Below are 13,532 nucleotides of genomic sequence, written 5' to 3' on the forward strand. Positions count from 1 at the left end.
GCCCAGCAGAGATTCAGGTGCTGTCCAGCTGATTAGCAGAGTGCCCACCGCTGCTCATAGTGGACAGCATGTGTTTCTCTTGGTGGTGCACCTCCACACATTCCTCAGTGCACTTAACAAAATGTATTCCGCCCAAGGATGGAAAAACTTAGAGGGAATCTTGTGTGAGTATATGCACATGAACAAGCACATTCTAAATAAACACAAGGGCTGCGTCTAGATTGGCATGATTTTCCGGAAATGCTTTTAACGGAAAAGTTTTCCGTTAAAAGCATTTTCGGAACAGAGTGTCTAGATTGGCATGGACGCTTTTCCACAAAAGCACTTTTTGCGGAAAAGTGTCCGTGGCCAATCTAGACGCGCTTTTCCGCAAAAAAGCCCCAATCGCCATTTTCGCAATCGGGGCTTTTTTGCGGAAAACAAATCTCAGCTGTCTACACTGGCCCTTTTGCACAAAAGTTTTGCAGAAAAGGGACTTTTGCCTGAACGGGAGCAGAATAGTATTTCCGCAAGAAGCACTGATTTCTTACAGTAGGAAGTCAGTGCTTTTGCGGAAATTCAAGCGGCCAATGTAGACAGCTGGCAAGTTTTTCCAGAAAAGCGGCTGATTTTCCAGAAAAACTGGCCAGTCTAGACACAGCCAAGGGGAAAATGGCAGCATCAGTTATAATGGAAAAACCACACATTCTAAGAAGCATAATAGCATACCTCTGGGGGTGGGGAGTAAGTACAATTAAAGAAAGAGGGGGATGGGAGAAATTGAGACATCTGATGGAAAAAGCCTTTCCAGATTCTGGTTGCTGAAATGAATTGTTCGTCTTTTCTTGGTGTGATTCTTGTCAAAAGTAGGACTATTTCCAAAGCCAAACCAGGTAGAAGAATTCAGAACCTTTACTTCCCTTCCTCACAAATGATCTCTGCAACATGCATTGCACAGTTTTTGTGACACAGATGTGTTCTGCTCCGTCCTATGTGCGCATCTGAATAGTGACTGTTTTGATGACACAATGGGAGAGGAAAAGCCGCACTGCTGTTAATAATCAGAACAGACAAAGGTATCTTCTGTAGCAATTTACCCTCTCTAACCTCCCCCTTTCCTGAACTACTTCAACCGAGATCGGACATCTCTGTGATAGCATGCTGTTGCTAAGGGATGTTGCTAGGCATCATCATATACATAAATATGGATACTCAGTCTTTTGGATGGAGCTAACTTCAAACAGGAAACTGGAGCAGTACATGTGAATAACGAGTTATTTATCTTACTTTGCTTTGGTTTCTTAAAGTTCAGATAACAGAGGGGCCAAGAGGCAGTAAAAAGACCGGAGAAGCCCCAATTTAACCTCCAGATTATAAATAGCTTGTTAATATAACTGGTCCTCCCTGCCTGAAATGAAGATTGGAGCAGACACATACTCTCGCGGATGAGAATGAGAAACTGGAGACAATGTCCAAAAATGAGGGAGGACCAGTTATATTAACAAGCTATTTATGTAGCCACACGAGCAAATTAAAAGAAAGGGGGGTTCATATCTTTGCCTTCAGTATCATTTTCTCTAACTTCAGTTACACAATCGAGCACTTTCCACCCACAATTTATAATTAGCAAAGTGAAAGACAACAGTTACTTCTGATGGGACAGAGGTAAATGGACGTCTAAAAAGGGGAATGGAATGATATGGGCCAGTCTGAAATTCAGTCCTTTGGCATTAACAAAATAAAATGATAGTTCTCAAATGTTTATAAGGTAGCCTTCGCCCTCACCTCTCCCTTCTTTTGAGAACTCCCCCCTTGTAAATAGATGACCTCTCCTGATGGTCGTTCAGGTGAACAAGGGCACGTGCTTTGCATGATAATTCTATGGTCCCCTTGCCCTGAGCTGTTTGCATCCCAGATAAAATGGCTTGGATTCCCTGGCTCTCATTTCAAACAAGCAGTTTTGTTGCAATTTTTCACATTCATGTCTATTGGCTCGGAACATTCCACGTCACGGTGACACTTCCTGACACTGTCTCCACGGCGTGGAGTTTTCAGGGACCAATCAGCTTCTTCCTTTTTATAAACAGCTTGTTTTCTCTGAATGGGGGATGTTATCAAATCCCAGCATTCATGTGTCTTGGGAGTGGAATGTGTCAAGGCAAATCGTGTCAAAGCTGGCTATTCTGAAAGCGACTCACATCATTTGCACTCTAACAGATGAATGGTTGTATATACCACTTGTATAGCTGCAATCAACTGCATAGAAACACCTGTTTGGGGTACACACGGGGGAATCATAAACAAATTAAACCACCTTGCTCGCTCACTGAAGCATGCAATCAGCAAACATAAAACATCCTTTGCAACAACAAAAAAGTCATCCATTTATGTTTCCTGCACAGTTCCATACTACTGAGTGCTGCATATAAAAAGTAGCTGACGATAATAGTGAAGAGCAATAACTTCTACAAAGATTGCACTCTAACTTTTCAGAGCTTTACTTTCCTTAAATTTATGTTGGGTGTGTAGCAATAAAGACTAAAGACTCAGTACGTTTTCTGCATGAACACAGAATTAAAAGATAAACTTATTGTTATTAGTGCAGTTGATCACCAAATAAATGCAGCCATGGAAAACACGAATGCAAAATCCCGGTTAATCAGTTAATTGGTTAAACATTAAGTTGGCCTAACGTTTAACCAGTTAACTGACTAAGTGGGATCCAGGCTGGGGACCACTCCTGCTTGCCTGGAGCAGCCTCAAGCCCTCAGGGCACCCTCCCCCAGTTCCGTGCTGTGGCTGGCTGCCAGCTTCCAGTTCTGTGTAGGGACTCGGGTTGCTTCCAGCTCCCAGCTTCCAGCTACCACTGGAGCAGCCCCTATTCAATGTGGGCCCATGTTCCCTGTGGACAGAGGCAGCTCTGGATGCTGGAGCAGCCCCTGCCTGTGGAGCACCCAGGCTCCCTGTGGACAGGGGCTGCTCTGGCCGAGAGCAACCTGTTTGCAGGGGTGGAGTGGTCCCCTGCCCTCAGCATGCAAGGAGCTGCTCCAGCTTCCACCGGGTACCAAATAACCAGGCAACATAACCCATTTAGGGTGCTGATTACTGGATAACCGATTAACCTTTCACGTCCCCAATGGAAATTCTACGCTGCAACCCACGGCCACGCTCTCATCTTCACTATGGCAGTGCTGCCCTGAGAGCACAGATCCACGCATGAATGCTCTATGGTTTGAGCAAAACTGCCCAATCATCCTATTATTGAAATGATAACCTGTAATTGTCACAGGCCACATCTTCACGTTCACAAAAATAGCAATGGCAGGCCCCTCTGGTCTACACAACTCAGGCGTGTCGATCAGCTTCTTGGTCAATGACCGGTTTGGTTTTGGTGGGCCTTGTCCATACAAAGTGAGCAGAACGTGCTCAAATACCTGGCTCACTATGGTTTACTCCTTGTTTGGCATTGGAGAGACTGAACCGGCTTTGAAGGGGTGGGGGGATGGAGAACCTCCCTTGCAGACCTCCCGTTTCAGCACCTTAGACAGCAGCCTGAGTTTGTAGGAGAACACAGCCCATGTTCATGTTCCCAATTCAGAAGTTGAACCAGCTGAAAAATTCACACTGTGTGTTTGTAGATGCCCCAATGTTGCTTCATCCTACTCGCATGCTTTGTGAACCAGATTTCTAAAGAACATCTCCCTCTTTCGGCTTCACCCTACTAACATCCTTTAGGGAATCCTGAGAAATGGATCATTCAGATTGTCCTGTAACACAGGTGAACTGATATATGTATAACATTTTGGGGACGACAACTTGCTTTTTTTGGACAACTGAACTGAGAATGATGGTCCATAGATCGGGACCTCTGTAGTTGGTGTCATTTGAAACTTTTGTTTTGCTTCAGAAATCACAACTTCCCCAAAAGGAAGACAAAGAACTGCCCTCCAAAATTTTAAAAAAGGATCTACAGAAAAATGAAGAGGCTATTGGTTTGCAATTAGGATGCAAAATCTTTCAAAACCTCTAGGTTACCAGTGAAGCAGCTCTGGGTTGATAATAAATTCATCATATTAATTGCTATCAATCAATGGATTATGGTTTTAATTTTGATGTATACAAATATTTATCTGTAAATATTTTTTCAATTTTTATCAATGCACATTTTCACATTTGTGCAAAAATATGGGTTGCAAGCATTTTTATCTGTTTAAATGTTCACAGTTTCAGGAAATTCTTGGGAATATCACACAGTAATTACTTAATGATAGCTGAGGTGGAGATGTAAACAGTTAAAGGTTTATAGTTGTTAAAACACAATTTGTCAACATCACATTTCAAAATATACCAAGTAAATATCTTGAGATCCAACTATAAAAACTTCTCAAAACTATTTCTCTTACTTTGCCTCCCTGTACATTTTTATTATTGATAGAAATATTTTTTCAGTGGAGTGTATATGGTGAAATTGACATTTACCAACATTTACTGATAAAAAGCTAATCTTTTCAAACCCGTCTCTCTAAAAGGGATTGCTGATCTTGAATTCCTAGTGGCACCTTTTCTATATTATAAAACCACTTCCACAATTATTCTCTTTATTGGCAATTTCAGAGGAAACGGCAATGCTCTCAGTTTTTAATCGGTTCCCTCCAGAGTACAGCTGAGGTATATTACAGGGGAACAGCATGGAAGAAGCTTGCATGGCAATTTCCTAGGCCATGCCTGTTGTAGATAAAGAGAGTTTCAGTTTTCATTTCTGTTGGACTGCTGCCATTCACTAGAATAAAATTCATGATCATGTGGTGGGCAAACTCCTGGGAATAAGCCCAGACTGAGTCAGAGGGAGTGCATTTTACTCTCCTCTCTAAACTGGCTGAGCAATGTTTCTGTTAGTTTACGCATTTGTCACTAGGGATATTAAATATCGGTTAATTGAATAGTCGATTAACCTCATGAATTTTTATTGGTTACTTGACTGTTCTATAGTCCCACCTAGTACACTCTAGTCCCACTCCCAAAGAACCTCCTGCCAGTGCAGGCTGCTGCCTCTGTGTCAGAAGCAGCAGCACTGGGTGCCAGGTGGGAGCTGGTCCACGAGGAGAGCCATTTTAAAAACCAGCTCCCCTAGTGGACCAGCTGCCTGTTGCTCTGCGCAACAGAGGCAGCAGCATGGGGTGGCAGCAGACCCTGTCAGAGGGAAAAGGGGGGCGTGGAGCTCCTAGACCAGGTGCAAGCCAGAACTGAGCCTGGCTGCCTGTCCTCCTGGCTCCTAATACACTTTAAATGCAGAGCTGTAGCAAGGGTAGGTCCCGGACCTGGCACAAGCCAGAACTGATCTGGGCTGCTGGCCAGCCTGCTAAAAAATGTACTTGCAAAGAAAGGAAGGGAATGTGTGTAGCCTTACAGCATTAACGTATATGCTTTTGCTTATCGGTTAATCAGTTGATTGACTACACTATTGCATCCCTACTTGTCACCAGCCTCCACTCTCTCCAGGCTCATATATATCCCCTTTACCCATGCTGTATTCACAGACACTTCTTTCATGAAAATCCAAGGAAGGCTACAACTATCCGGAGCTTCATGACTGAAATGGGGGTCAGGTCTAAAGAAATTTCAGGACCCGGATAATTGTGTGTCTGCTATTTCTGACGCATAGGTCAAGCCTGCTTTATTTCTCTCCTCTCTAGAATGGGGAAGTTGTAAACTATATAGAGAGGTACTGTAAGTATTTGGCAGTTCCCTTTCCCAATAACTCTACCGTTGTTATGCTTATAAGAATCACAAGGGATCTTTTTCAGGGGAAAAGGCGATATGCCGAGTTTATTGAGAATACAATAGAAAAGCAGTTAGCATACGCTTCATAAAGACAAGCCCACGCATCTATACACACACACTGCCACACACACCCCGGTCCTGCAGATGGTGCATAGTTATCAGTCTGTTGTGGCTCAAGTCAGTCTTAGTGGCCAGGTAAAGCTGATTAAGTGAGGAGTCAGGTTTCTTCTGAGACTCCTCTCAGGCTTGGCTTGCTGGACTGAACCCGGAAATCCTAATGTGCAAAGGTCCCCACTTTATACATGTCAGTTCCAACTGGAGTCTGTGGGTTTTGCAGTGTCCTGCTGCAATTGTCCATACTTAAGAGGTGTCAATCTGTGTTTTCCAGAATTATACTTTGATGGTGATTGTCAAACTTCCCATCTTTGTCTCTCACTCGTGGGGATCTCTGCCTATCTCCACGATTCTCTCAATGCTGCTAATTCAATTCAGCCTCAGTCAGAATGGTGGTTTCCTGGGTATCTTCAAGATTTCCACTTCTTCTTGATCACCTGGGCATCTGTGATGACTGTCATGCTGACACACTTCCTCCATTCACACCAAACAATTGTGCGGAGTTTCAGACAAGATTAATAGTAACTAAAGGGACAGCAAAAAGAAAGGAATCTTCCACAACTTTTGTCATGCAGACAAGGAGTACAACTTAATTTGTAATGCTAACAGGACACAAGGCCTTACAGTAAACATCATCTAATCATGAGAAACTGGGTGAAATAGAAGCATACAGAACTTATAAGCAAGTCATTATACATCAAATCATTATGCATCATACTCATAGTTTTATAACCAGGGCTCGCTGAACCGCGGTGAGCCCCACTCGCCAGCTGCGCTGTCCGGCGATCTGCGCATGCACAGATCGTTCTATGCATGCGCAGATCGCCCAAACCCGGCTCTTCCCGGTTGCAATCTACTGCTTATAACCAATACTACAATATACATTTTTGCTATACTGTCATAGCGCACAAAACAGAAAGTACTTTAAAAGTCCTAGGTCATAGAAACCTGACGGTGTCATTTTAACACCTTTCTCCCTGGAAGATTAGAAATAGTGAGGTTATTAAAAAATCAAAAAGTCTGGTAGCACTTTAAAGACTAACAAAACATGTAGATGGTATCATGAGCTTTCGTGGGCACAGCCCACTTCTTCAGATGACTAGAGTGTTGGATGTCCAGAACCAAAAATAAATAAATAGAGAAGAAGGGAGCGGGACAGGGGGAGAGGAAAAAAATGGGAGGGGAGGAACAAAAAGAGGCAGTGAGTATAAAAATATCAAAGGGAAATCCGAGCTAGTATGTAACAGGCAAAACTGATAGTATATAAACACGTACCTAAAGACTGGATAGTTAAAAGAAGCAGATAAAAACCATTAGTTAACAATTAGAGAGGAAGAGTACTAACACCAGGTGAACTTACCTTTGAGACTTGAAGGACTCTAGTCCTGATTTTATATTTACACAGAAAACACCTGGCACTTGAGTCTATGTGTGCTGAGTTACTGTTGTCCTGTTATCTGAAGAAGTGAGTTGTGCCCATGAAAGTTCATACCATCTACAATACATGTTTTGTTAGTCTTTAAAGGTGCTACTAGACTATTTGTTGTTTTTTAAGTTTTTCCTGTTGAACTGTGGAAACTCGATGGAATGACTTAACTTGATATTGCTGCTTCTTGCAGCTAGTGGCTCATTTGACTAACTTAGCATAGTCTTCTGGCTCTGTTTTCACAACAAGGGACTTCTCTTAATGACTGTGGGCTAAAAACACATCACTACTACCCCTCATTATTAAAAAAGACAGTGGCACAGCCGTGTGAAGGGATACTAGATAGCTCAAAGTCAAAACAAGCAAGTCCTTTTCCAGCTAAAGAATGGACTCAATAGAATCCTACATCTATAGACAGGCCAGCCCTTTGGAATCATAATGGCTTGATAAAACCGATCAAAGATTGTTTTAGCCTCAAACAGCTGAATTTGTTGCATCAGGAAATATATATATTTGTGATTTACAGACCTGGAAAACCATTCAACCAAATAGGAGAGAAGATCAAGAACTGCCCCAGCACAATACAAATGTCATTGGGCTAAGTCAAATGATTCTGGATGTCGACAGTTTAAACGGAAACCTACAGTGCATCCTGCTTCCTCACAGAAGCGTAGAAACTGAGGGTACGTCTAGACTACAGGCTTTTGTCGACAGAGGCTTTAACAGACACTGTCGACAAAGCCTCTGTCAACAAAGAGCATTTAGTCTACAGACAGTTCTGTCGACAAAGCAAGCCACTTTTTCGACAGAGTCCAAACGCTCTCTTTTGAAAAAGCACAGTGGGGATGCAACAGCACCTTTTGTCGACAGAACTCTGTCGACAAAAGGCGTTATTCCTCACAGAATGAGGTTTACCGCCGTCGACACAACTGCCGCGTTTTGTCAACTTACTGTCAACAGAACAAGTATAGTTTTGTTGACAAAAGTTCACTTTTGTCAACAAAACCCTGTAGTCTAGACACACCCTAAAGGTGAAAACAAACAAGCCATGTACGGGAAATAATAGCCCTTCCAACCACTCTAATTGCTTTTCTATGTTGGAGTAATGCATGATATTTCAAAGAGAAGGATGTTTCAAAGAGAGAGAAGGAGCAATTGGCCAAATTCCATCAACGCAAATATTTTATCAAAATCTGATGGACACTGGCAAACCTGGTCCATCTGTTTTCTTCTCCTACACTGGCAATGGGCAACTGAGGCTAGTGAGTGGGCCACATGAGTGGTCCTCCTTCATCTCAGTGGGCTCCAAGATTATCGTCACAAAGATGATCTCCCAAGATAGGGTAGTTTTGCTAACTGTGCTTGCATACCTAGAACTTGTACGGTGTGCCATTTGAACTGTAGCAGCAGTTAGGATGCAGAGGGAGCACACGGCTCTCCCAATGTTGTGGATAATAAGCACGCACCTCACTTCACATGCCCTTGCTTTATGTGCATTTCACTTTGGTAATACAGGTCGAACCTCTCAAATCTGGCAGGACTATGGATGCTACTGGACCAAAGAGCCCCCGAGGCCGGAGAGCAAGCCAGCCAGGAGTCCGCCAGCAGCTGGGGAGCCCCAGGTGAGCTGGCAGCAGATGGGCCAGTGGCGGCTGGCAAGCCCTGGCCCTGACAAGCCCCAGCCAGACTGACAGCAGTGGGGGTGGCAGCAGGGCAGAGAGCCCCATAGCCCAGAGGAGAGCCCAGGAGCAGGGTCGGCGCCAAGCAGGGGAGAGTTGACCTCCCTGGTCCAGAAAACTACCTGGTTCAGGATCGCTCAGGTCCCCAGGATGCTGGACCAGGGAGGTCCAACCTGTGCCAGTAGAAAAAAAAACCCTATGCGGATGGAAACCAGTGGGATCTGGCAACCCAGTGTATGGGCAAAGGTAAACAAAATGTCTCACAGGCCACCCCTAGAACCCTGATCGGCCAGAAGTTGCTCATCACTGTCTTACACTGAAACTACAAACATAGAGGTTAGATATAGAAGGAAACGTATGTTCACTTTCCATAGCCATGAATACAAGTTTCAGGGTTGTGGGGAGGGAAGAGAAAAGGTTTAATGTGCTTGACATGCCTGTTTTGCCACAACTAACCTTAGAAAAATTCTGAATTTTGTGCTGGTAAAAATTGATGGGAACCCTAGAAATCAAAATCTTCTGTTTGTTTATCTCACCTACACCATAATTCTAATGTGCCTCAGTCTTACGTGGAAGGCCCTTTTTTAATGATGAGTAAAGATTTCAGTCTCCACAGTACATTTGATTATTAGCCTCCCCGTCCAGGCACAACTGTTAGCAATCAATCAATATAAATCAATAATAATAATAATACTTAACACTTCTCTATCACCTTCTGTCTGTCTCATGGTGTTTTAAAACATTAGTTAATACTCACACCTTTCTGTGATATGCATATTTCTATTCCTGGCAAAGGGAAACTGAGGCAGTGAGCTGGAAAATGAACCAAGTGTCCTACTTCCCACACTCTTGTTTAGCATCTACATCACACACGCTCTGATCTGGGAATGGAACCAGAGTCCTGGCCCCAAGTACCCCACTTTCACTACATCACAAATTGCACATGTGGCTTTTGAGATGTAAACAAGCATTCCCTAAAGATTGGCTTGAGACCCACCAAACTCATTTCAAATGGAGGCAACCATTGTGAATCCAGTGTTGGCCCGGAGTGACTGCGTAGCGACACAGAGACATGACATGCAGTCACTCTGGGCCCATGGTGGATTCAAAACAGTGACAGGAAGGTGAAAAGTCCCTTCCATGAACCAGAGGCAGCAGAGATTTCTGCTTGCTTTCTTCGCTGATAACACAGAACTTCCTCTCTCTTGGGGGAGAGAAGACAGCTATAGACCTTCCTCACCAACAGTGTGGGGGGGGGAGCGAGCTTGAGACCGGCACCCACCTACATGGAGGAAATTAGAGACCTCTCTCTCCCCACCAAGAGGGGAAGTTAGAGACTTTCACCTGTTTGTGTGGGAGACCTCCCACTCCCACCTATGGGGGAACTGGAGACCTCCCCCTCACTACTCATGGGGAGCAGTTAAGCATCTCTCCCTCCCCCCCACCCCATGGGGTAGAGGCAGACTTCCCCTCCCCACATATGGGGGGCAGTGGTAGTCCTCCCCCTACCTCCCTGGGTGGCAGTGAAAGACCCCCCCCCCACACACACGTGTGCAATGGCAGATCTCCCCTCCCCACCCCACCCCCACACCTGGGGGCCGTTGGAGACCTCCCTCCACTCCCCATGGGGGCAGTGCCCCCCCCATGTGGGGGCAGAGACCGCCCCTACCACTCCCTGTGGGGGGAGGGGGGGAGAGGACAACTGGCGGCCCCTCCCCTCACGGGAGCCTATGGTTACCTCCCACCTAGGACCCCGCCCCCGGGCCTTCCCTCCGCCCCCCCCCCCCCACCTGCCGCCGGGCATGCGTGCGTGCGTGCGTGCCTACGTCACGGCCCCACGCGTCCTGAGCGCGCGCCGCGTCCCCCCCCCCTCCTCCCTCCCCGTGCGTTCCGCGTCACCCCTGCTCCCTGGCCTGCCTGGCGCGCGGCGGTTCCCGGCCGGCCTGCTCCGCTCCCAGCGCCTCGGGCTTCGGCACCGCGGCGGACCCTCGCCCCCGCTTGATTCGGCTGCGTCCGGCCGCCCGGCCCGAAGAGGAGGGGCGGAGGGGGGGGGAGAGGGGCGGTTGCTTCGTTGGCGCCCGACGCGCCGCGCGGCCTGGTGCGCGCGGCCCATCCCGGCGCTCGCGTAGCGCGGTTGCCCGGCCGCCGTGAGGCGAGGCCCCGCCGGCCCCTCGCCGCCGCCATGAGCGTGGAGGCCTACGGCCCCAGCTCGCAGACGCTCACCTTCCTGGACACCGAGGAGGCCGAGCTGCTCGGCGCCGACACCCAGGGCTCCGAGTTCGAGTTCACCGACTTCACCCTCCCCAGCCAGACCCAGACCCCGCCCGGGCACGGCGGGCAGGGGCCGCCGGGGCAGGGGCCGCCCGGACAGATCGAGGCACAGGTGGGTCCGCGCTGGGGGGGGGATTCCCCTGAGGGAAGCCGCAGCAGCGCCCCGCGTGGGCAGGTGGCGTCCAGAAACCCCCCCCACACACTCAGCACAGGGGGGGGGGTTACTCTCTGCCTTCGCCTTAGCCCGGCACGTGCTGCCAGTGTAGGGGGGTGGGGGGCAGGGCTGGACCCGGTGCCCCTTCCTCTCTGAGAACACATGGCCGGGGGGGGGGGGGGCTGTAGAAGTGTCAGATTTCAGGGTTGCATCATGAGGAATGTGTGACTTCCTTCCGTGTTGTGGGTAGGAGCTGGCTTGAACCCCCCCCCCCCCCCCCCGTCTGCCTTTTGCTGCCTGTGGGGAACAGCACAATCCGCTGGCATGCCCCCCCCCCCCCTTTCCAATTGGGCAACTTAGTTGTGATCAAATTCTGAAACACGTTGCATGGGGCTAATTCGTGTGGTTGTTTTTCCCTCTTCCTTGTTATCCATCTTTTCCCGTTGCATTGTGTGTGGTGGCTGGCACGTGTGTCCTATTCCTGTGAACCCAATTTGGGATTGAAGTTTGGAGACGATTAAAATGTATCAGAGGGGTAGCCGTGTTAGTCAATCTGCAAAAGCGGCGAGGAGTCCTGTGGCACCTTATAGACTAACTGAAGTGTGGAGCATAAGCTTTCGTGGGCAAAGACATGCATCTGACGAAGTGGGTTTTGCCCACGAAAGCTTATGCTCCTTCACTTCAGTTAGTCTATAAGGTGCCACAGGACTCCTCATCGATTAAAATGTAATAGACAATATTTTAAGGGAAATGTGGTAGCATTTGATATACCACTGAGCAATAGCCTTGTATAGTCCCTTCATATTAAAAAAGAAGGGAAACCAGGATTTTCTTGGAATAGTGAGTGTAAGAAAAGAGGAAGTTAAAAAAGAAGGGAAACCAGGATTTTCTTGGAATAGTGAGTGTAAGAAAAGAGGAAGTTAAAAAAGAAGGGAAACCAGGATTTTCTTGGAATAGCGAGTGTAAGAAAAGAGGAAGTTAAGATGCATATACACGATGAAATATCATAAATGAAGGTAACCTGCATTTAAGCTTTATGACTCTGTGTGGCAGAAAATTTACATTGCTGTTTTTAAAGACATCTAAGCTTCATAGTTGCTATAATATTTAAAAAGATCACAGAATGTGTCAACTAGTCAACTGCATGGACAAGCAAATGCTGATATATAATCCCAGTACCAACAATAGTTTGTAAACTATCTACAGATTAAAATGCAAATTAAAAGGTGAATTGAAGTGCTACTAAGTTTAAGATCCCAGTTCAAGAATATCGTGTGTGCTTTCATTTCTCCATTTACTTATGAAGACTTGTATTCAGAGTTCTGTCCTCTCCAAAAGTTGATAGCTGCATAAAGACAGAATCAGGGATGCAATTACCTGAGCTGTTCGTAATGTTGTCTATTGTAAGAGAGAGACAGACTCCTGAGCTCAAGTCTGGCAGTAGAAAGGATTCTTGGTTCATCTTCATTGGTCTCTTTACTTGGTGCACTCTGATATCAACCTCAGTAAAAACTAGGGATGTGAAAGGTTAACCAATAAGCATCCCACTTGATGCTTAGCAGTTCTGGTTAACTAGTGGGGAGTGGAGCAGCTCACTGCCCCTCCCTCCCCCCAGCAGGGGCTGCTTAAGTGGGCTTGGGCCCATCGCAGGCAGAGGCTGTTCTGGCCACCCACCGCAGCCCCTGCCCATGATGAGCTCTGCTTGCAGTGGGGAGGCTGCTCCAGCGGGATTGGGCTAAAATGTGCCCCCCATCCTCTCTTTAATCAGTTACATTCCTAGTGAAAACTCATGTTGCATATGCCTAGACAGAGGACTTATTTAAAATAGAAGCTTAACAAATAAGAGGGGAAACGTTGCCATCTGATCCACATGCTGGAGAGAGCCATACTAACAACATGTATAGACCTCCTGAAAGTCTTTGGCAATCTTAGCACCCTAAGACTCCTGTCTGTAGATTAATATCAAATACAATTTCCTTTAAATATGTGGTCTGAAAGGAAAACAAATATAGAAGTTAAAAACTATGTACAGTGTATTTAGAGCTTTTATAATAATAAAATCTATTGCTATCCTGTGGGAAAAAAATTGGTTTTATATCTCTATCAAACTGCTGAAACAATTTCTTTC

General features: G+C 46.3%; 1 protein-coding gene across 3 annotated transcripts in view; it reads left to right on the forward strand.

Moving 5' to 3' along the window:
* Positions 1-10,858: 10,858 nt before the first annotated feature.
* Positions 10,859-13,532, forward strand: part of UPF1 (UPF1 RNA helicase and ATPase) — a 30,666-nt gene continuing 27,992 nt past the window's right edge. For 2 of the 3 annotated variants that reach the window (XM_075902874.2, XM_075902873.2), the window contains exon 1: positions 10,860-11,362. In XM_075902874.2, the coding sequence (XP_075758989.1) occupies positions 11,162-11,362 (201 nt within the window). In that variant the 5' untranslated portion in view covers positions 10,860-11,161. Of the gene's footprint in view, positions 11,363-13,532 lie in introns of all 3 variants that reach the window. The other variant, XM_075902871.2, reaches the window with a different exon arrangement.

This window comes from Pelodiscus sinensis, chromosome 32 (genome assembly GCF_052426305.1).
Source record: "Pelodiscus sinensis isolate ZL-2025 chromosome 32, ASM5242630v1, whole genome shotgun sequence".
Classification (NCBI taxonomy): domain Eukaryota; kingdom Metazoa; phylum Chordata; order Testudines; family Trionychidae; genus Pelodiscus; species Pelodiscus sinensis.